Source organism: Girardinichthys multiradiatus, chromosome 4 (assembly GCF_021462225.1).
Source record: "Girardinichthys multiradiatus isolate DD_20200921_A chromosome 4, DD_fGirMul_XY1, whole genome shotgun sequence".
NCBI lineage: Eukaryota > Metazoa > Chordata > Actinopteri > Cyprinodontiformes > Goodeidae > Girardinichthys > Girardinichthys multiradiatus.
The window spans coordinates 33216575-33238260 of NC_061797.1; the positions used below are offsets into that span (position 1 = coordinate 33216575).

General features: G+C 38.4%; 1 protein-coding gene across 2 annotated transcripts in view; it reads left to right on the forward strand.

Annotated features, from left to right (window-relative positions):
- tspan15 (tetraspanin 15) overlaps window positions 1-21686 on the forward strand; it is a 62612-nt gene that overhangs the window by 29309 nt on the left and 11617 nt on the right. For both annotated transcript variants that reach the window (XM_047363981.1, XM_047363980.1), the window contains one exon: window positions 20624-20740. In XM_047363981.1, coding sequence (XP_047219937.1) covers window positions 20624-20740 — 117 coding nt within the window. The remainder of the gene's footprint in view (window positions 1-20623; window positions 20741-21686) is intronic.

A 21686-nucleotide genomic window follows, 5' to 3' on the forward strand; every position in this document is an offset into this window, starting at 1 on the left:
AGAAAAAGCAGACCGAAGCACTGCGCTGTATCATCCCGAGGCAAGATGTGAGACCCAAATCCAGCTCGGGCACTCGCAAACCCGCTGTACCGCCACCCCCACCAAAGAGGATGACGTGGCCCGTGAGCTTGAGCCCTCAGACGGCACAGCCGCAGAACCACGGCCAAGATCCTCCAAAGACGGCCTGAAGCAGGGGACCTCCTCCGGGCTCCGGAGGGACTCGACATCCCGGAAGATGAAGACACAGTCCTCCTAGCTGTGGGACTCAAGATTCAGGGGTTTCAGGAGCAGGGAGACATGTTTGCCAGTTGTCAGCGGCTGCCACCCAAAAGATGTTTTGCTGGTGTTGTTCAGGATCCCTTTCCCAAGAGGCACTGCATTTCCCCACAAATGCATTTGCACTAAAAGCCCCCAGTTTGGGTATGTTGAATGTTTTTCTGAGTACTACAGTTGTTCCAAATGTTTTGTATGTATGCTCCAAACGTATCAATAAAGACAAAATCAAATGGCTGCAGGCGACAGCCAAATGAGGCTGCACCTCTCTCGCACATCGGGAAAGGGCAGCACCATTCCAACAGTGCCGCAGGCCAGTCGCCTAGCTGCACATCTCCACATGTGGCGCGCATGCGCACTCCAACCTTAGGTGGAGAGAACTGTTGCTATGTGTTACCATTTAGTTTCGCCGGAGACCACCCCGTTTTAATGGTGTGGTAAACACAGTGGTAATGTCCCAGGCATCAGAGGTTCTGAGAGAGGAAATAAATACGCTGTTGGCGAAAGAAGCTATCCGTGCGGTTCCCAAGTCGGAGATGAACAGAGGTTGGTACAGCCGTTATTTTGTTGTTGTTCCGAAAAAAGGGAGCGGGCTTCGTCCAGTCCTGGACTTGAGAGTTCTGAACAAATACCTCTGAACATACAAGTTCAAAATGTTAACACTCAAGCAACTTCTGAGTGCTATCAGCCCGGGCGATTGGTTCGCCACGATCGACCTGACAGACGCTTACTTTCACGTAGCGATACAATTTCTGAGATTCGCCTTCAAGGGCAAGGCTTACAAGTACCTCGTACTGCCTTTCGGTCTGTCTCTAGCGCCTTGCACCTTTACAAAATGTGTAGAGGCAGCGCTAGCAACTCTCAGAGAAACAGGCGTCCGCATTTTAACTTATCTGGACGACTGGGCTTTAATAGCCAGTTCCAGATAGAACCCGAGACAGTGCAGCTGTCTCAGGTTCTGTCACACATTCAGACCCTAAGATTTTGGTGAACTCTCAGAAAAGCTCGCTCAGCAATTTTCATTTCTCGGTCTGGAAATATGCTCCCTTACAAGCAGGGCATGTCTTTCCGACCACAAAGTGGCTGCATTTCACCGCTGCCTCGCTCAATTTCAGTTGGGACACAGACTGCGTTTCCACACTATCTTACAACTGATCGGTATGATGGCATCTATGGTTGCTGTAGTACCACTCGGTCTACTGAAAATGTGCCCGTTCCAGCGGTGGACCCGCTCTCACCGGTTGTGTGCATTGCGTCACCACAGCAGAAAGCTAATGATAACCACTGCCTGTATGTTGGCTCTCAGCCCTTGGCGGGAACCAGGACTGTTGTGCCGAGGTTCGCCAATAGGGAGAGTAACCTTTTTGCAAGGTGGTATCCACGGATGCCTCCCTGAGGGGGTGGGGGGCGTTGTGCGATGGCATGGCAATGATGGGGGTTTGGACACCAGTACAGTCCAAATTTCACATAAACTACCGGGAGCTCTTAGCAGTTCTGCTGGCTCTGCAACATTTCTGCCAGGTTCTGTTGAGCCAACATGTTATGGTCAGGACAGAACACCGCTGTGATTTCATACATAAACAGACAGGGAGGGAGTCGTTCACTTCCTTTCCTGAAGCTATCACACACCCTCTTGCAGTGGTTCAGCATACACTTTCTGTTTATCAGAGCTACTAATGTCCCGGTACGACTGAATCTGGGTGCAGATTTGCTCTGCAGAGGCGGACCTCGGGTGAGAGAGTGAAGGCTTCACCCCCCCGTGGTGGCACAGGTATGGTGTCTGTTTGGGACAGCAGCAGTAGATCTTTTTGCCACCAGAGCCAACCTCCACTGTCCTCTGTTCTTTTCCATAACAGATCAGGATGCTCCACTGGGAGTGGATGCCCTGGTCCATCCATGGCTCAATGTACTCCTGTATGCATTCCGCCCAGTGGAAATGATACTACCTGTAATAGAGAGGGTGCGCAAACAGGGTGTGTCCCTAATTTTGGTAGCACCCCGTTGGCTTGCAAAGTCATGGTATTCCAGCAGAGCCGTGGCAACTCCTCATTTGCCAGGATCTCCTCACTCAGGCGGGGGTGGGGGAGATATTTCATCCACACCCAGAGCTGTGGAAGCTGCATGCCTACCTGCTGAGAGGTCCAGCTTATTACCCAAAGGCCTCCCCCCTGATGTGGTGGCAACAATCCAGAATGCAAGAGCATCCTCCACTAGAGGCTTATATGCTTATAAATGGCGGGCTTTTGAGCAGTGGTGTGAGGACAAGCACGTTGTTCCCTTTTAGTTCTCAATGGTAGAAGTTTTAACATTTTTGCAGGAACTGCTGGATAAAGGTCTTTCCTTTTCCACAGTTAAGGTCTACTTGGCTGCCATTTCTGCCTGCCACATTGATTTTAATGGAGTCACACCAGGTGCTCATCCTCTGGCTTCTTAAAGGGGGTTCATAGACTCAGACCTGTGATTAAACCCAGTTTTCCTTCCTGGGATCTCACATTGGTACTAGAGGCTGACATTTTTTCGGGAGTCCCACGGGTCACGGGATTCCCACGGGAAACCCGCGGGACGGGAGACAGCATCAGTAAAGATCCCGTGATTGGGACGGTACAGGATAAAAAATGAACGGGAGCAGACGGGAGCGGGAGCTAACTAATAGGAGGGAAAATAAACTAGGATCAATTGTCCTTGGAAATGTAAACTGAGACCTTGTTATAAACTTTAAGAAAAAAAAACTTGAATCGATGCCGCCATTGTGTAGTTTTTTTTCCAAGAAGCCTATACTATAATGTGAGTCAAACGAACTACACGACCCACAAGCCAACAGTGCTTCTGATCGATGTTTTCCACCTGCGTTCAGAATGGAGGGAGCAAACGCAGGTGGAGAACTGGACGCGGTAAAATTGGATTTGTAACGTAAAGTCAGAAATAAGGACTTATCTATTAAACCTATAGAGCTGACAGGAAAGTCGCAAATATGACCGAACTTCAGGAGAGTTGAATGTAGCGGTGTTAACACGCAGTATGCTGCTTGTAAAACGTGTTTAGTTGTAATCAAGTTCACCAGTGATTAAGGGACACTTGTAAAACATATTCTGGATTAAATCAGCCCTGCATCTCTTCATTCATCAAACCAAAAGTACCAACATGTGTCAAGTCTCATCTGACCAACAAAATTGCTGCATGTGCTCTAAAGATTTAAGAGGTAAGGTACGGAAGCCCGTGAGGGGACATGGGGAAATTTATTACTTTTGCGTCTCCACGCAATACTTTTGCGTTCGGCATTTTGGAGCAACAGCACAGATGATAAACTGCTCATAAAACAAACAGCACTGATATGTCATTGATATGGTTTATTTGTCATATGCAGGTTAACACGCAGTAAACAATGCGATAAAATGCTTAGGATAAGAAGAACCGTTCAAATCACGATAAAAACAAAAACACTAATGGCGTACAAAACAAAAGTACACATCATGCAGCAGTAATAAGGAAATAAAGTGTCACAGATGTGGTTTCGTGCAGTTTTATGGTCCAGAGTTCAGTAGTTTGTTTGACAGCTTGTGGATAAAAACTGTCTTTTAGTCTGATTTGAAGATAATTTTATTTAATGCTGATTTCAAAATAAAACTCAATAAATCTCAAAACGGGTGTAGTGTTTGTTTCAATTTTGCAGTTATCGGGTTTGGAAACTATCCCACAAAGTATTGCGAAATAACGCAAAGACTATTGCGTGGGGACACAAAAGAGAAAAAATTCCCCATGTCCCCTCGCGGACCTCGTAGAAAGGCTTCATCAAGGGAAGATATTAAATAAATATGTTGTGAAATAGAAAAAAATTTAATGTACCATTAAATGTACAATTTATTTAATACATCATTAAATATTAAGTGTACCACTAATTACGTCATGTCGTCTTTAAAATTATACTTAATTATTCAGTGGCACATTTAATTGCATTATAGTCCATTTCATGATATAATGGTACATTTATTGTTTCTATTGATGTATTAAATAAATAAATGGTACCTTTAATTTAATGGCACATTTAATGTTACATTTCTTTCATGTTACATTTTCTTCACTTATGGGACATTCACAACCTTTATTTAGTTAATTATGATTTTATTGTATTAATTTTGTCCAGTTTGACCCTCCATTCTTGATGCCTGTATAGGAGGTCATGTCAGAATTTAAATCAGGTGTTCTGGAGCAGACACACATCTAAAACTTGCAGGGAATGGGTCCCTGAGGACCAGGGCTGGGAACCATTGAGGTACAGTTTCTAAATTGTGAAGGTAATGCCTTTTTGGCCTTTTGTTCAACAAGTACAGTTCTCTTGCTAGGTGCATTTTTCTTTCGTTTCAGCAACTTGAAACATAAAAGTAATGTCATTCAAAGGAAACAGTCACTTAATAAATAAGTAAAATACAACTATGTACATTTTGTTTATTCAACTAAGATAGGCATGGTCTGTTTCCTTGTTTAATATTTTATTATTTCTTCATTATTATTCTTTTTACTTTAACTGGCCTTTACTACAGCTAAAAACAGGGACCTAACTGGTCCTTCAAAGAAAGAAATTGCCAAAAGACTAAATGAAGAAAACAAAAATGGGAGTGGCACAGGAGTGGGAGTCGTTCTGAATGGGAGTGGGACGGGAGTGGGAGTCAATTTACCAGGAGTGGGACGGGACAGGATTTTTTTCGTTATGCTGGCCTGGGATTGGGATGGGACAAGACATTTTTCTGTGGGAGCGGGATGGGACAGGAGAGAAAATCCACTCCCGTGTCACCCTCTAATTGGTACTAGAAGCTCTTTGTGACCCTCCATTTGAACCTTTGGAGTCAGTAGATGTGGAGTTCCTTTCATATAAGGTTGCTCTGCTTCTTGCTCTGACAACTGCAAAGCGTGTTGGAGACCTCCATGCTTTGTCTGTAAATCCTACCTGCATACACTTTTCACCTGATGGTTCCAAAGTCACCTTGCGAACTAATGCAGCTTATCTTCCTAAGGTTATACCTTCGGACTACTGCTCCATGACTATGAAACTTTCTAGTTTTTGTACACCTCCTTTTACATCTGAGGAACAAGGGAGGTTACACTTCCTGTGCCCTTTACGTGCACTGTGCAGTTACATTGACCATACACAGACTGTGAGGTTGTGTGATCAACTGTTTTTGTGTATTGCTAACCCAGCAAGGGGGAAAGCTCTGTCCAGACATAGACTCTCCCACTGGATTGTGGAGGCTATTTCTCTAGCTTGCAGCAACAGGGGTCTTCCAATGCCACTTTGTGTGAAGGCTCACTCCACCAGGGGCATAGCGACCTCCTGGGCCCTACTTAGAGGGGTGCCCATGAGTGACATTTTTGCTGCAGCCAGCTGGTCTTCACCGCATACATTTGTATAGTTTTATTGTTTGGATGTGACAACGCCTTCTGTGGCTCACTGTTCTTTCTGCTGGGTCTAAAGTGCTGCTCTAGTATGCAGTGCATGATTCAGGTTTGATGGCTGTTCTGCGGGGTGTTTATATATGTCCCATACTCATGTGTTGTACTGAGTGAATCGACTGAAAGGGAACGTAAAGTTATGCATATAACTACTGTTCCCTAAAGGAGAGTAACGAAGTACAACACATGGCTGCTCAGCTGGGCCCGGTGAATAACTGCTATCGAACTGAGTAATGACGATGATGACGGACAGGTATATAGTGCAGGCTGGGCCTTTCACCTGTCGTCATCACATCATTTGCCTAGGAGGCGTGATTAGAGGTAGCTTCAGCCAGGACACGCTGGGCGTGATATCCCATACTCATGTGTTGTGCTTCGTTACTCTCCTTCAGGGAACAGTAGTTATATGCATAACTTTACATTTTCAATTATTTTATTAGAGTTGCTGCTTTTTGCAGTCAAACAGATTTTGTTTTAGACCAAATGCGGGAGTTTTTGTTTTGTTTTTTAACACTAACTGAGCCCAATCTGTGGTCACAGACTTAAAGTGCAAATAGGAGGTTGTTTTATTCATAAAGCATCTAATAATGTACTAAAGAGGTTACTCATCATTATAACAGGTTTTAGGTGGCATGGGTGCACTATTTCAGAAGATAATGTTAGTATTCTGACCTATAATTTTCTGCTGTTATTCTTGTGTATATATAACTTGACAATTACTATTCTTCTGTGACCTGTGAACTGCAGGTAATTGTAAGTTTTAGTACTGGTGATAAAAGCAATTTATTTATTTTGCAATTTTCTTATTGCTCGATATAAAGGACCGAAGGAACTCTCACTGTTTAGTGGACTTCACAGTTTGACTTCATTGTGGGTGTCAGTTCTCAATCAAATGATTGTAGGATGATTTCCACGTATGATTCATGAAAGTGTCGTCATTCAAAAATTAGAATATTTATTCCAACGAGACTCATTTGTCAGTTCAAATGTACCTTTTTGAAAATGATCTTTTAATCAAGTGTTATATTCTAATCTTAAATGATGTTTTCATTATATGTAGGCAGATCAAATCATAATTAACAACAATAAGAAATGAGCTTGAAAACATCAGTCTGTATTTAATTATTTATAAAATGTGTTTTAGTAAGTCGAGTTGCTGAGATAAATGAACTTTTCAATAATTAATTTGTTGAATGGGTCTGTATACTGACCGATCCTGTGTACAAACACTGTAAATCATAGTTTTTCATTCATATAGCAAGCAAATATTTGTTCATAGTTTTGGTTGCCTCGCTCACATCATTTTCAAAAAGGATGAATGAAAAACGATTAAAAGGCACTTTTTGTTTTAGGTATTAAAGTGACCTAAATAAGAATTATTAGATTTCCAGATTGGGTTTATGAATTAAAAAGGTGTTAGATTGTAAATTTCTTTAGAACTGTTCTAATTGTGTCCATGCTTTTATACTTAAATTAGACCTAGCATCACAGCTCCTTCTGATGCTGTCTTTTGCAAGTTTTTATTTTTATTTAAAAAAGATTTTTGTTAAAAACATTTAACTCCAAAGCATACTAACATATTTCCAACAGTTTTAAGCATTTTTTTATAGTCCTATGTAGATATACTGGTTCTAAAAACGTAATATTTGCTATATACTCCTTCACATTTAGTCAATGAAGTGGTAACACTACAAATCATGGATATATTATTAGTAAGGCTCATTTTGCCAGGGATAAAACTCTTAAAGTGGGATCTGTCCTGCTGTAAAATCTGGACTTACGTTGCATCAGGTATCGATCAGCATCTTATTAATGGGATTTGTTGTCATATCTTGTTAGTTTACTTGTGATTAACATTGCTCTTTATTGAATTCCAGGTTTCTGATAGAGATGTGACCTTTTTTTCCAATAGCTGTGGCCCGGACTGTTATCAGCCTCATGAAAAACCGTGTGCTCCACAATTCGACAGATAAGATAGATACGTTTTATTTGTCACCTGCACAGATATACACAATACAATGTACAGTGACATGTATTGTGGTACTTGCTGCCAATAAGCAAACAAAACAAAGAGCAATACTTCACAAAGCACACACAAAAATAATGAATATATCTCTAAAAATATATAAGGTAAAAATATAAATTTTTAATCATAGTGGTATTTACACAAGGGTCTAGAATTTCAGATATGAATATAAAACACTAGTCATAGAATAGACTGCTGCTGCAACTTATCGCCAGGCTGGTTGGTAGAGTTGCTTTAAAAAAACATTTTGCTGTCACACTTTGCATTGCATATTTACTCTACAGTCTCAGGAGATGTCTAAACAAATTTATTTAGACATTTGGACCAAAAACTTCACTCTCTGTTCTGTGTTTGTTTAACGCAGATTTTGACCATGCATATTTATAAGTCAATTTTGAGCTCAGATCAGAGGTGACCTTCAGGCAGAACAATTAACCATGTGCACAGTGCATTTATACAGGTAAACCAATGTTTCACATTAAAATGCAACAGCTAGATTTGTCTGAATGCAGTAAAATGCATCAGTTAATCAACAGTTGTTAGAAATTATTGACCTTTTTCTGTCCGAACATTTGATTTAATTAAGCAAACCGGCAAGAATATCTCAGGGATGTACTGCTATGACTAAAATCATCAGCTTATGTGTATATAAATTATGCTGTGAGCTGCATATTCCTTCAAGAATCCTTTAAGTTGGTTTCTCAATGAACTCTCTGTTTTCACATCTATCTGTTCTGAGTTGTATTTATTTTAATTCCTTTCTGCCTAACTGCTTGCTCTTTCTTTGTACCACTATGCCAAAGAAAATTCATCAGCAGTGTCAACATGGCCTGTTGATAAACACAGTTCTGATGCTTACTTCTGGTATGGACTTTACCATCATAAACTCCAGACTTTCAGCTCACTGACCCTTTGCACAAGTTTATGTCAATGCTATAAGTTAATTTGTTTGTTGTAAATTGATCAAAACAATGCCATAGCATAAGCATGCCACAGTGAAAAATGAACATTGGTTTTTCTTTTAAAATATTTAGCTGAATTATATATGTGAAATTAACAGGTTTCATGTTGTAAGAATGCAAACCACCATAAAGCTCCCCTATTGTAAATTTTTATTTTTTATCTAGAATTTTGATTTTGTCCTCTGATTTAGTGCTGTTGAAATTAGACTTTTTTTAAAATTCATTTACAAATTTATTCAGGTTTTTCTGTTCAAAACAACTGCAATTTAACTATTTTGGTATGCTATATTAGAATTCCCTTTTTAAAAAAGTACTTTTGTAACAGGGTTGTTGTGACACCAGGAGGTGTGAAGGTACTCTGAATGAGTGAGAATGTGGCATGCATTTGTATTCAATACAATACCTTGTCAATACCTCCTTTCACTGGAATGACAGCTCAGTTGCATTTCTTTTCAGATATATCTCTACCAACTTCAGACATCTAGAGACTGAAATGTTTGGTTATTCATCTTGCAAAATAGCTCAACCTCAGCCAGATTGATTGAAGAGGATTCAGGAACATCGATTTTGCACATAATGCCACAGATTCTCAATTAGATTTAACTCTTAACTTTGACTGGTACATTTGAACTCATGAATATCCAGTGTAGTTCTGGCTTTATGTTTACGGTCATTGTCTAATAAAAAATTAAGCTTCACCCCGGTCTCAAGTCTTCACAGCCTCTGATATGTTTTCTTCCAGAACTGCCCTGCATTTGGCTCCATCCAACGTCCCCTTTTAACTATAACAAGCTCCTCTGTTCTTGCAGACGAAAAGTATTCCCATAGTACGGTGCTGTGCCGAACATGTTTTCCAATAGGGATTGTGTTTTTATCTACACATAGCATTTTAGGCTAAAATTGATCATTTTGATGTGTTGTTCACAGCCAATAATGCTAAGAATATGCATGTTAATGCTCAAAGCAGGAACTAAAAGTGATTCTGTGGTCCTATGCTTTGCCAGGGCAGCTGTTGCTTTCTGTGACCTCTGTCAGGACCTTGAAGTATATATTTTTTTTCTTGTGGTTTTGTGTTTACAGTACATGAGCAGCTGTGTGTATGTATCCAAGGGAGATCAGACACTAGGATGCAGTACGTGGCTTATTTTGCTATCTTATGTGCTTTAAGATAGGGCTTTGAAGTATACAATTGCTCACTTCAAAAAGGTTTTTTTGGTTTGGCAATTTTAAAGTAAGCCTTCAGATTGGCTTATGTGCTCTTTTCCGAAAAACCTTGGAGAAAAGAAGTATCAAAAGTGAGTAGAGAGGGCTTGAGTTAAATTGTCTCTGCAGAAAGAAAAGATACTACAAACGCCTATTGCTACAAAATTCTTAGCAGCAATTTCAAATCTTGACCTTCCTATTGCTAACATATAACTTTAATAGAAATTGCTGTGGGATTATTTCAAATTGTATGGACATGGAGACGGAAACGAAAGGGGAAAAAATAATGAAGAAAGGGAGAGAGGTGGGGCAAAAAGTTAAAAGGGATTGAAGGAGATAAGAATGCAGGAAATAAAGAAGGATACAGAGAATACAAGAGAACACCCAAGACGTCTGCTTCTATACCTGCAGAAGGGGGGAGAGAGAGAGGGAAAAAAACACTGGGACAAACAACAAACACATGTATAACAGCAGCAATTTCACATAAAACTACACGGTACTGCCCACCCAGCACCCGAGGCAGACATGGATCAGAGCCACACAACCAAAAGCCCCCGGAGCAGACCCGACCATGGAACCAGAGACCTGAGACCCAAAGGCACATCCCCCCCAGCAGAGGCCTGACAGAGCCTGGTGGCTCAGGCCCTGCCAAGCAGCCAGAATTGGCTATCTAACACAACATAGCTGTCCCATTGCCCCAGAAGCTCTGGTTCCCATTGCATAGTTGAGAATAAAAAAAGGAATCTGCACCATCATGAAAACTTTCTTTTCCCTCCATACTTTGGCAGTGCTCAACATCGCTTAGTATCTTCTTTTTAGAGTATTTCCCTAAATCTAAATTGGTTATTGATCACGCCATCCAAAAGACCTGTACCAGAACCAACAGTCTTCCAGTCAGTGACATTTGGCCAGGAAAAAAAAAAGCTTTTGAGCCAAGCCAAAAGACAGGAGTGTTGGAAATGCATGAGCAGTTTCTGTTTCAGACCACAGTAAGGCACTCTTTTCAGTTCGCTTGTGATGGGTTTGGTGCTGAAGCTGACGGGTCAAGGTAGTTCTTACACTTTTGCTTTGATTTCCTCGTCTTTTTGTTATTTTCTTTACCTCCTTAGAAAACGATATACAATTATAGATGTTGGGTCATTTATCAGTTTAGATGGTATTTTGACATTTAATGCTTCATCATAAAACTTGCTTTAATCTGTAGTAGAGTAAAATTGGTTTAGTATTTTGTTTTTTTCCTTAATTAATGAGAGAATACATATTAAGAAATTTAAATTATTCAGACTAATTTAAATTTGTGTGATTATGTTGATGACTGGTTCATTTAATTTTAACTGAAGGTTTTAATCTTATGGTTAATTGCAAAATAATATTAATTTTGATGAATATACAGGTATTTCCCTGGGCTTCTCTATTGATTTTTATGAGATCGTTTTTTGTTTTTTTTTTAACCTCAATATCTAAATCATTCTGAACTAGTCTAGGGACTGGAGACTGAGATCACTGTGTAAGCACTACACCCTCACACCGGGAGACAATCTTTGGGGTAAAGGTTTGGATTCCAAGATCTATGCTTAAATATTACAGATAATGGTCCCGGAACCATTAAATAACAGTTTTGTCATCTTTCAACTATGTGCACACAAAGTACGTACATTTAGGTGATTTCAAAACGTGATTATCCAATACTTTTTCTTCCTACACGTTTCTTCCTTGCTTTGTTTTTGATGTAATAATCAACCTATGTAAATTCATGAGTCATCTAAACGAAGACAAATCGTGGGGTTAAAGGTATTTGAAGAGGATTTTACAATCTCGGCAACAAATCCGTCACCTCATCAGTCTCTTATTGAACCTTTGCTTCCAATATCAGACCTTGATGACTTCTGATTTATCAGTTTATTTTATCCATCCGTTAGAAGGGAGGTGGGTTTAATATTGGCTGGAACAGCCCATCAGTCATTTAGTCTGAGTCAGTTTGTTGCTATAGATCCTCTACTGCAGACCGTTTGTCTTGACAAGAGGTATTTTTACCGATGAATTATAGGCCCCTAGTCCCCAGAGAAGATCACAGTGAGATGTTTGTGCTTAATTTGCCGGTAGTATCTGCACAGCTTCAGAGCAATCCAGAAATATACACATTAAACTGCTTAAAGCTTAAAAGAATAATACTGATCTTTTCATTACACCTTGAGATTGTCCCAGTATACTGGTCCAATGATAACAATGGCACTGAAAGACAAAATTCAAATATTGGGTTTAAAAGTATAAGGTGGCTAATATTTGGGGTTTATTTTATTTGGTAATTTTCCAATTGTGATGTTTTTGTAATGATTCTGCACAATCAGATACATTTAAAAAAATTAGAATATCATAGAAAAAGTAAAGCATTTTTTGTCACTCATTTCAGAAAGTGAAACCCATGTATTATATAGATCCGTTATACATAAAGTGAAATATTTCCAACCTTTTATTTATTGTAATTTTGATGATTATGGCTTACAGATAATTAAAACCATTCAATGTCTCAGAAAATTTGAATATTGCATAAGATCAATAAGAAAGGGTATTTTTAAACAGAAATGTCAGGCTTCTGAAATGTATGTTCATTTCCATGCACTCAATACTCTCCTTTAGAATGAATTACTGCATCAATGCAGCATGGCATAGAGGCGGTCAGCCTGTGGCACTGCCTTCGCCGCTATTACACCGGAGTCAAATTCCTTGTTTGTCTGTACAAACGTCTCTGTGGAGTTTAGGTCAGAGGAAGGTGCCACGTTTTAATTGAAACAGAAATCTTCATCTCTATACAACTTGTCAGCAGAGGGAAGCATGAAGTACTAAAAGTTCCTGGAGATGGCTCCGCTGACTATGACCTTGATAAAGCACAGTGAACCAACACCAGCAAATGACATGGCTCCCCAAATCATCACTGATTGTGGTCACTTCACATTGGACTACAGCTACAGTTCATGTCATAGATACGTCTGTGTGTGTGGTGGTTCTTGAACTTTTGAATGGACCTTGCTTCAGTATTTTTAGGGCTGCAGTTTTTGCATTGATCTCTGCCACATTTCTGCCCCTCCACTCAACTTTTCATTAATATGTTTGGATACAGCAGTCTCCATTGACAGTTTGTGGCTGACCCTCTTGGTGAATTGTGTCAGTGACTAATAGGCTGGACAACTGTCAAGTTGGTGTTCCTCTCCATGATTGTGTAGTCTATAACAAAACATTCCTGTATTGAAAATAATTTTTGTTTATTGTTCTTGTATAATTATCAAAGAAACTTAAATTGGCATTTTCCTTAAATATAAGCTAATGAATGAATCACAAAAACATTAGAGATTGATTTCTTGTATTTACATATTTGATCATTCTTCGTTAACTTATATGGTATGAGACAAACAGCTAATTAACTTGAAGTGGAATTCATTGTAATTTGATTAGTAAATGTGATACCTTCACATAAAATAAAAATATTGGAATAAATTGGTAAGTGATTGTTCTAACTACATCATGACTGCTAATTTGGTTTAGAATCAGCTTTATTTCCAAGTTTGTACAGACAAACAAGGAATTTGACTCTGGTACACTTTGTTCTCAGTGAGGTTTTTTTATAACTGTGGATAATAAAGAAGTGGCATTATACAATATGCTTCTTCCAGCTGGATATTTAAAATGAGTTTAGTCCAGACTTTAACCTCTTATCGCACACAGTCATAATTATGCTTCATGGGTGCCATGTACTAATGAATGCAGGAGCACAGGATCTCTCAGGCATTGAGCAGAGCCAGCTGCCCACACGGTTAGTCAGCCAATTCACCCACTTTGACAGTGAACGGCAGGCCATCAGGCAGTGGGGCAGTTGGCTTGAAAACCACTCATTCCTTCTACAAACTATTTTATTATTGGAGACCAAACTAGCTGAGCTTTTTTTATAAGTGGTTTCTAAGGATCATTTGTCTTCTAGTAATAAGCAAGATAAAAAGAAGGGAAGATTAAACTGAAAGTTCATCTGCGACACCAGCAGAGCCAGACATTATTAAAGGATACCGCTGTGAGATTTGATTGACACATGAGCAGTTAATTTTTTTTTTTTTATCTTGTGATCATCTACCAGCAGAATGTTATTACAACTTTAGATGAATCTCATAGCAAAAAGTATCTAAGGTTCACCCTATTTCAAATCACAGGTTTAACTTTAACATAGAAGAAGAAAATTATAAATAAAAAAAACATACAACAGATTCAACATTATTAGGATGTTAAATGAACTGTAAATCAAAAAAACACTTGACTAACTGAATTTAAGCTGGTGGGACCACCTCAATAACTCTGGAGCATGCAGATGTGTCTTAACACGATGCCAAGTTGTAAAGACATCAGCAATCACTTTAATTGGACACCCAACAATAAAGGAAGGGTTATAAGGTCATTTCTTTACATATTGCTAAAAAAAAATGACCCTTCTCTGCATTGAGAAATATTAATCTCACATTAAAAACACTCGAGACACTTGCTAATTCTCCAACAAGTGGACATCCCAGCAAATTCCCTCTGAAGTTGGACCCATAAAACCTACAAACTCCATTCAGACACAATGGTCTTCCTTAAGCATACAGTAAATCTTAAAGTTCATGACAGTAAAATTAGAAACACTTAAGCAAGTAAGACTTATTTAGAAGGGTTGCCAGGAAAAACCCTCTTCTCTCACAAACCAAACATGGCAGCATAATCATAACCCCAAGACCTCTTGAACTATATGCCCTTTGAGACATATACTCCTTTGAGAGATGAGACCAAAAAGAGAAATTTAACTATGCAACAACACCACCTGAAAAATCAAATGCTTATAAGAATAGGATCAGAAAATTACCACATTAGGTTATTGCTGCTCAACATGGTTTGACAAGCTGTTGAATCAAACGTCTGCTTAATTTTTCTCTCAGCTTTGCCATTTTGACTTTTTCTGTTTATTTAATTCTCACAATAAGCAAATCTGTTGTATATGATAAATAGATGCATTTATAGACAAATATTTTCTAAAATTCATACTTTCACTTATCTTGGTATTGAAATATTTCCGCAATTGAAAGAAATAGTTAACTGTAACTACAACCCAACTTTGGCCATTATTGGTAAATAATTGGAAAGATGTTCAAGTCTTCAAAATATCCCCCTACCACCCCCAACAGATTTCTTAACCAAAATTAAAAATCTCTTTAACCAAGTCCTATATAGCAATAGGCGTCCCAGGCTTTGTTTGTCACTTTTATATTTGCCCTTCGACAGAGGACTGCAGTGCCGAAATATGCTGTTGTATTACTGGGCAACCTAATTAAGAACAATAATGTTTCTCTATGCTACAGAAATTTCCCCTTCAAAGAAATATCAAATCACTGTCTCTTAAGTTGCCCCTTCTCAATTTATTCAGACAAATACAATAATCTTAAAAAGATTACTCTTAACCCTATAGTTAAAAACATGTTATGCATCCTACAATCTATTCGAAGATACCTAAATGAAACCTCCCCCCTCTCCGTATTTAGTCTAATCTGGGGAAACAACAACTTTCCTCCTGGCAGAGGGGATGGAGGTTTTAAATTGTGGTGGGATAGGGGAGCTGGTTTAGTAAGGGATGTAAAGGTCCTTCTCAAAATATTAGCATATTGTGATAAAGTTAATTATTTTCCATAATGTCATGATGAAAATTTAACGTTCATATATTTTAGATTCATTGCACACTAACTGAAATATTTCAGGTCTTTTATTGTCTTAATACGGATGATTTTGGCATACAGCTCATGAAAACCCAAAATTCCTATCTCACAAAATTAGCATATCATTAAAAGGGTCTCTAAACGAGCTATGAACCTAATCATCTGAATCAACGAGTTAACTCTAAACACCTGCAAAAGATTCCTGAGGCCTTTAAAACTCCCAGCCTGGTTCATCACTCAAAACCCCAATCATGGGTAAGACTGCCGACCTGACTGCTGTCCAGAAGGCCACTATTGACACCCTCAAGCAAGAGGGTAAGACACAGAAAGAAATTTCTGAATGAATAGGCTGTTCCCAGAGTGCTGTATCAAGGCACCTCAGTGGGAAGTCTGTGGGAAGGAAAAAGTGTGGCAGAAAACGCTGCACAACTGAGAAGAGGTGACCGGACCCTGAGGAAGATTGTGGAGAAGGGCCGATTCCAGACCTTGGGGGACCTGCGGAAGCAGTGGACTGAGTCTGGAGTAGAAACATCCAGAGCCACCGTGCACAGGCGTGTGCAGGAAATGGGCTACAGGTGCCGCATTCTCCAGGTCAAGCCACTTTTGAACCAGAAACAGCGGTAGAAGCGCCTGACCTGGGCTACCGAGAAGCAGCACTGGACTGTTGCTCAGTGGTCCAAAGTACTTTTTTCGGATTAAAGCAAATTCTGCATGTCATTCGGAAATCAAGGTGCCCTAGTCTGGAGGAAGACTGGGGAGAAGGAAATGCCAGAAGTCCAGTGTCAAGTACCCACAGTCAGTGATGGTCTGGGGTGCCGTGTCAGCTGCTGGTGTTGGTCCACTGTGTTTTATCAAGGGCAGGGTCAATGCAGCTAGCTATCAGGAGATTTTGGAGCACTTCATGCTTCCGTCTGCTGAAAAGCTTTATGGAGATGAAGATTTAATTTTTCAGCACGACCTGGCACCTGCTCACAGTGCCAATACCACTGGTAAATGGTTTACTGACCATGGTATCACTGTGCTCAATTGGCCTGCCAACTCTCCTGACCTGAACCCCATAGAGAATCTGTGGGATATTGTGAAGAGAACGTTGAGAGACTCAAGACCCAACACTCTGGATGAGCTAAAGGCCGCTATCGAAGCATCCTGAGCCTCCATAAGACCTCAGCAGTGCCACAGGCTGATTGCCTCCATGCCACGCCGCATTGAAGCAGTCATTTCTGCCAAAGGATTCCCGACCAAGTATTGAGTGCATAACTGTACATGATTATTTGAAGGTTGACGTTTTTTGTATTAAAAACACTTTTCTGTTATTGGTCGGATGAAATATGCTAATTTTGTGAGATAGGAATTTTGGGTTTTCATGAGCTGTATGCCAAAATCATCCGTATTAAGACAATAAAAGACCTGAAATATATCAGTTAGTGTGCAATGAATCTAAAATATGTGAATGTTAAATTTTCATCATGACATTATGGAAAATAATGAACTTTATCACAATATGCTAATATTTTGAGAAGGACCTGTATATGAAGGGGATGGAAGACTTTTAACATTTGAACAAATAATCTCTAAATGTAACATCCCTCGTAAACAATTTTATAAATATTTACAACTTATATACTTTATTAGGTGTCAATAGAGTAGTTTTATGCATATCCCCCCATGACAGTCTTATAAAATCTTTTAACAGAAAATCCTTACAGCAACGGTATGATCTCCGAATTTTATAATTTGTTGAGATCTACCTCCTCTGAATCTATTGCTTCGAAATTAAATGCTTGGAAAACTGACCTGCTGGATGAGATAACTTTGACACAATGGGGGAAAGCCTGTAAGATAGCCCAAACACAGACGGGCAACACTCGTTTAATAAAGCTGCAATATAACTAGCTTACGAGACTGTATATTACACCAGAAAAACTTAATAGATTTATGGACATTCCAGATATTTGTAATAGATGCAGAAAAGACAAAGGGACTTTATTTCATTGCCTTTGGTCTTGTCTCAAACTCAAGGAAATTTGTGGTGAAGTTAGGGATATCCTAAACCACAGTTGGAACCCAACTTTTTTATAATGGGCCTATATACTGAAAGGAAATAAACCCCTCGTTACAAAAAAGTTTGTATAAACTTGGGAATATTACAAGCAAAGAGTAATTGCTCTATCATAGAAGGATTTAGGCAAACCAAGTATTACAAAATGGCTAAATGAACTGTCTGTATGTTTACCACTGGAAAAAATTACTTATACTCTAAAAGATAAACTAAACATCTTTGCAATGAGTGAGTGAGGTCCTTGTTCTTGATATACTTAATGAAATGGCCCCATATCCTTTCAGTCAGCTGAGACAACAAAGCTGTCCTGATGCAGTTCCATAACCACATGATGTATTTTGTAAATCTTATTTATTATCCAAGAACTCTCGAGAAAACAAAAACTGCTTTGTAATGTGCCTTATTGTATGGTAATTAAAGTATTGATGTATGTTTGTGTGTACTTATGAGCGTATATACTCCTAAAATTTCAATAAAGACAGTTTTGAAAACATTTTTTTTCCCGAAACTTGCAAGGAGCAAAGACCAAATTATTTTGAGATTGATGGAAATTATGAAGCTGTTATTTAAGAGAAAACTGCCTAAAGAAAGAGAGAAAATCATAATTGTTTTTACCCTCCTGTTGTTTTTGTTTAGTCTTGGACCAATGCTTGAGAAAAATCTGAAGCAGTCAGAAGAGGGAGAAACATCCCAGCAAACTGGCTTCCTCATATTCATTTATTCATCACATCTCTTTATCTGGTCTCATCCACTCCTTCTGCTTCCAGTTTTCTTTTTCAGTGAAATATTTGCTTCTGTCATTGGAAAGCAAGCTGAGCTAATACTGTGACACACAGGCATGAGGCTGCTGTTAAAGGAGCTCATAAAGAAAGATTGTAGTAGCTTGATGTAAATAATTTGAGTGCCAGAATTTTACACTGTCAAAACACTGATGAGACCTGTTCTTGTACCACAGGTCTTCACTTCTCACACACACAGAGCTTTACACCCATTAGCAGATTTATCTAAATAATGTTGGTTAATATTTCTCTCAATGATATGGAATGAAAAATCACTGAGAAAATGCTATGTCAGTAGCATCTCAAATTGCCATTAGGTAATAATGCTAAATCCCCAATCTTCCTCAGCTTGTGTGAGGACCCTCTGGTAAGCTGGTAGAAGATGATTGCAGTAGTCCTGGTGGTATATAACTAAGAAATAAGTCTGGTTGTGGGTTTGGTCCTTGATCATTAAGAGCTATATAAGTTAAAACTACTTTTTTTAAAGTCAATCCTATATAGGCAGCAAATGTAAAGCTGCTAAAACTGGACTCCAATGCTCTTTATTAGTTTGGGTAAGTATGGTAGCAGCAGAGTTTTTAATAGTCTTCTATTAGTGTCCTCGGAGAGATCCGCAAAGAGAGCATCACAATAATCTAGATGAGTTGAGGCTAAGGCATCAATAAACTTTTTTGCCTCTGTTTTAACAAAAGTAATACTTTTGCTATTATATTTGATTATAATGTAACCTATCAACGTTCAACATTGCTGTTGTGCCAGTTCTTCGATGGTTGTTCATTAATGTAGTGCTCTCTGCTGCTTTATAATACATACACCTTGACATTTTCTGTTGTAAGTGTGCAAATGACTCCTTTTCTAAATAAATGTGTGCTGGTTTACAAAAAATAAGATAATATATAAATTGTTTATACATGTTTTCAAGAACACAGGATATGAAATCAAAATAACCCACTATGCTTGAATTCAACACTGTATGAAACAGTTGTTTCTAGACTGCTGCAACTTAGGGCATCCAAGGGCAAAAGTAAGTTTTTGGAGAATGCATGTGTCAATGCAGACCAATATTTTAAACTAGCTTTTTTAAACACTGGTACAATTAAAGAAGCATTCTCAGGCCAATTATCATTATATCTTGACAAAATTTGTGAATAATCCTCTATAGCTATGATACTTAAAATTTCACATTTACATCTGCAAATAAAGACAGAGAAAAAATAACAAAAGCCAGATGTTAAGATAAGAAACAAAACTTGCATTAAAAACATTATTTCCTGTTTTCCAGTTAGACAAACTATTTTCTGCCATCATCTCAGCAGCAGACAAATCCAGACCACGCATACTTAGCACTTGCGTACCTTGTACATACCTTGTAAAAGTACTTGTACTCCATGAACCTCTTCACATTTTTTCATGTTACTACCACTAAGTTTTAATGTCTTTTATTGAGATTCTATGAGATAGACCAACACAAAGTAGTTTATAGTTGTGAAGTAGAAAGAAAAATAATGCATCACTTGAATTTGTTTTATAAAGCATCTGACAACTATGTTGTGCATTTGTATTCACCCCCTTAAGTCAACACTTTGTAGAACAACCATGCTTCTCTGATTAATGATCTTCCTGTCCACTTTGACAGCTTAGGTAGATGAGCATGTCTTTGTAGATTTGCAGTTGTGCCTTACTCTTTCCATTTTCCGATGATGAATGGAACTGTGCTCTGTGGGATGGGGCAAAGGTCACAGAGGGTGTGGATTTGTTTTTTTACTGGTTTAGCTTTTTATTTGGGTAAGAGGACACCCTGACTGCTTTGTTCATTTTTATCTCATATTTATTCACCATATAATACACAATGGGAGGGTTTATACAATGAACTGCTATTTGCTTTATGAAGAATTGGTATAGTTAAATCTCTCACTGGATGTGAGAATGGTGTGTGATTGACTTGCTAAACTGAGATACAATTATCTATAATATATAACACATCTCCCAGCTATTCAGCCAGCTGTGCAGACTCACAGAAAGCACATTTTAGCCAGTTTTCTAAAATGTTTTCATCTCACCTTTTTTTTTTTTTTTTCTCCTTATCTTGAAAATGCCTCGTTCTCCTCTCACCTTCCCCCTCTAATTTCTGCCATTTTTCTTGTCTCTGCCAGTTCAAGTGTTGCGGAGCTAACGATTTTAAAGACTGGGAAGTCAACATGTACCACAACAGTTCTGGAACCGGTCCACTGGCTGGTGGAGTCCCATACACCTGCTGTGTTACTACTAAGGTGGGCTTCACACATTATAACCACCACCGATGGTATGCATTCAAATACTGTTATATCAGTGTACCCATATTACAATTGTTAGATATAAAACAGGAAAATCAAATTTGGTATAAATGTGTATTTCTTATGTAAAAAAAGTTACTACTAGAGAAGAGGTTCTGCAACCTGGGGGTCCAGAGCTTCAAGTAGCTCTTTGGACCTTAACTTTGGCTAAAACCAACTAATGTCTTTAAATATAGATACAATAACAAATGCAGGTTTAGCATTTTTCTTTTCATTTAATAATTGTTGAATTTTCAGGACAGAATAACAAAAAAGTAAAAAGCAAATAAATTCAAAACCTATTTTTCTTGTCATTAGTTTGGAAAATGTTTTTGTTCTTTTACATCATTTTCTACAAATATTATCCTATAGAAGAAAATATATCCATCCTACTTTTGCAAACGTTTGTTTTTATTTTAAAATCTAAAAATAGAAATAAAATGGTGGTTCTTTAAAAATGATAACACATTTCCTTTTTGTAGATATTTTTTTATTATAAAATGTTTTGTATCTCTAAATGGGTTTTAAGTTGCAGGACCAGGGGCAAAAATGGTTCTTTGGATTGCAGAAAGTTGCAAACCCCTGTAAATGGTAAATGGACCGAACTTATACAGGTCCTTCTCAAAATATTAGCATATTGTGATAAAGTTCATTATTTTCCATAATGTCATGATGAAAATTTAACATTCATATATTTTAGATTTATTGCACACTAACTGAAATATTTCAAGTCTTTTATTGTCTTAATACGGATGATTTTGGCATACAGCTCATAAAAACCCAAAATTCCTATCTCACAAAATTAGCATATTTCATCCAACCAATAAAAGAAGTGTTTTTAATACAAAAAACGTCAACCTTCAAATAATCATGTACAGTTATGCACTCAATACTTGGTCGGAAA